Below are 2,878 nucleotides of genomic sequence, written 5' to 3' on the forward strand. Positions count from 1 at the left end.
TGCTTCTACTGGCCTGCAGCACTAGATCTTATGCTTTGGGTCGTAATGGTTTATTTTCAGTGTATGTTCTGTGATCAAATGAAGGCATGGTGTTAATCTGTCAACATACAACATTGCAAAGAGGCAAGTGGCACATTTTCTATGAAGAACCTCAAAGATGAACCAGGGTTTTACCAAGTTTGACATACCAATAATCTGACTAAATCTCTCTCTAAGAAAAAGCTATACTTTAAAAAAATTATTGTTTACATTGTAGTACAATAAAATAAGTAAAATGTCACAGGAATGATATCACACATCTTCCTTCCTATCCCCAGGTGTACAATCTCACATGTGAAATAGATGATGATAGATTGATGACTGAACATTTGTACAATGATGTAGGTCAGGGGTCTCAAACTCGCGGCCCGCGGGCCAATTGCGGCCCACTGGATGATATTTTGCGGCCCCCCAGAGTTCCAAAAATAAAAAATAAAAATAAAATTCCAAAAAAAGTTTTTTTTTTTTTTTGTAGTCATGTCATCACAAACACTGGCATTTAAATGGTACAAATAAAACAATTCCTGCACCAGAATGCAGGAAATGAAGTCTTTGTAACACAAAATCTCCTGGTGGGGGACCCCCCGCTTAAAAAGTGGCCTGACTGGGGCTATATTTTGCACTATATTTCCTGGCCTGAATGATTTCCCCAGTCCGGCCCTGGTTAAAAGCCTCCAATGCTTATTAGTGTGTGTGCGTTTGAACGTTTGCATGTTTCAACCATACATTTCCATAAAAATAAAAATAAATACATGAAACCCTTTTTGTGTGGAATATTTGATGCGGCCCAGCCTCACCCAGACTCTACCTCCAGCGGCCCCCAGGTAAATTGAGTTTGAGACCCCTGATGTAGGTTGAAGGTTGAAGGTTTTTATTTAGACACAAAACATATACAGATTATTATTCTATTATACATTTTTGTCAAGGATAGGAACGAAAAAGGCGCAGTGACTTATTTACATCATTGTCCTTGGATGTCAAGGATGCTTGAAACAGACACATACAACTCATTACAGGAAATTAATCACAATTATCACATTTGCATAGTAATAATGGCACAACCCTAAATTTAACGTGAACCTGAAAGGGTTTTAAATGCTTTCATACCACTTATTGCACTGCGCGTATTACTTATGAATGGATGTAAGAAAAAAAAGAAATAGCATCTGTTTAACACAACCAACCTTAATCCTGGGCTAACAGCACTGCCCATCGCCAACTGAAGAAGAAAGCTGCCAGTGAACATTAATGAAAAAGAAACATTGAGTAGAGGAAGGAAATCCTGTATGAAATAGGAATTGATTTAACTCATTGAAGAATCCAAGTGGGAATTGACACCTATTTACATTGTAATAATATCCACAATGTATTAACACATAACATTGTTCAGTCCAAATAATAATAATAATAATCATCTACAAACTGTTTGATCCCTGGTGTGGATTGTTCCAATTTCCCCATTGATCATCAATGTGCCACATGTTGTCTCGGTGCCAGTCTGTTGGCGAGCAGGCAGGCCAGGGCGATGCCCCCGATCTGAGTGAGGGCTAACCCCAACACCGTGGCGGCGATGTGGAAGACGTTGTCATTGACAAAACTAAACACTTTCTGGAAACAGCCATGGGGATGGATCCCTACGGCAACCGCCTCTTCGCTGCCTCCCGCCGTCAGGGCGCGGTTCATGCACCCCTTGCGCCTCACGCAGCAGCTGTCTGGCAGCATTGCCGAGGTACCATTCGACAGGGGCGAGAAAGCCGCATCCTGATTGGCCCAGTCGGAGGTCAGCCAGTCGCGCCAACCCTCCGCGCCGCAGCACTCCAGGACCCTCTGCAGGCTGTCGAGAGCGTCGGCGCGGCCCTCGTCTTCCGCGTAACCCGCCACCGCGCGCTGGAGCCCGCTGCGGAACCCACCGGCAATCTCCTCGTGGTAGAAGAGGCCCGACAGTCCCGCGGCCAAGCCGCCGACGAGCGCGGCCAGCTGGAAGAAGCCGTACGCCCGGAGGACGCAGGGCAGGTTGGCGGCCACCCCCAGGCAGCCCAGGAAGCCCCAGGCGGTGACGGCGGCGCCCGTGGCCAGCAGGATGAATGGGGCGTTGGGGTAGCGGTTGGCAGACAGCAGCGTGTAGTCGACCAGCGAGGCCTGCGCCCACACGCCCAGGGTGAACACGGCCAGCCCGGCCGCCCAGAAGAGGCAGCTGAACGCCAGCAGGCCGAGGCGCAGCAGGTGCATGACGCCCACCGGCCGGCAGCAGGGGGAGGGGGCGACCGCGGGCGGAGGATCGGGGGGCGCCAGGGGGGCCTCGGAGAACAGGGACAGAGAGAGGCGCTGCTGCTGCTGCTGCATGTGGAGCTGCTCCGGCTGCTCCCGGTAGGGGGACGGGTACCCCGGGACGGCCGAGGGGCGACGGGGAACGGGAGGAGGCGCCAGGAGGAGGTCAAGGCCCCTCGGAGAAGACAGTCTCCTGGCGGCTAGCTTCTCACACTCCCAGCCCAGATCACGTCCGCCGCTGGGACTCAGCCGAGCGGGCAAGGAGTCGTACGGGAGTGCAGAGCTCATGGTGCCGTCTCCAGGCTTTATCTACTTCCCTCTCTCTCTCTTTAACACACTCCCTCTCTCTCTCTTTCTTTCTCTATCTATCTACGTCCTCTCTCTCTCGTTCCCCTGCAACCCCCCCCTCCCAATTCTTAATGACTGGTCGTTAATCCGCCACCAATGCCGCCTGCGCCTTACCGGACTGTAAATCTCGTTGATGGGCGTCACGTTGTGGTGTTATCTGCATCCGCAGCTCCCCTTTTTTCCGCCTTATTTATCTGTTTATTTCTGTCATTCTTTCCACCCG

General features: G+C 50.4%; 1 protein-coding gene across 1 annotated transcript; it reads right to left on the bottom strand.

Annotated features, from left to right (window-relative positions):
• Positions 1-288: 288 nt before the first annotated feature.
• Positions 289-2,674, bottom strand: LOC311241768 (tetraspanin-7-like). The gene has a single exon (XM_084330675.1). It carries the CDS (start codon positions 2,593-2,595, stop codon positions 1,507-1,509), a length of 1,089 nt encoding a protein of 362 aa, XP_084186801.1. The 5' UTR covers positions 2,596-2,674; the 3' UTR covers positions 289-1,506.
• Positions 2,675-2,878: the final 204 nt, after the last annotated feature.

Source organism: Notolepis coatsorum, assembly GCF_963971535.1.
Source record: "Notolepis coatsorum genome assembly, chromosome: 15".
NCBI lineage: Eukaryota > Metazoa > Chordata > Actinopteri > Aulopiformes > Paralepididae > Notolepis > Notolepis coatsorum.

Coding starts and splice junctions, on each gene's coding strand:
- LOC311241768 (XM_084330675.1), bottom strand. CDS start 2,595: ATGAGCTCTGCACTCCCGTACGACTCCTTGCCCGCTCGGCTGAGTCCC.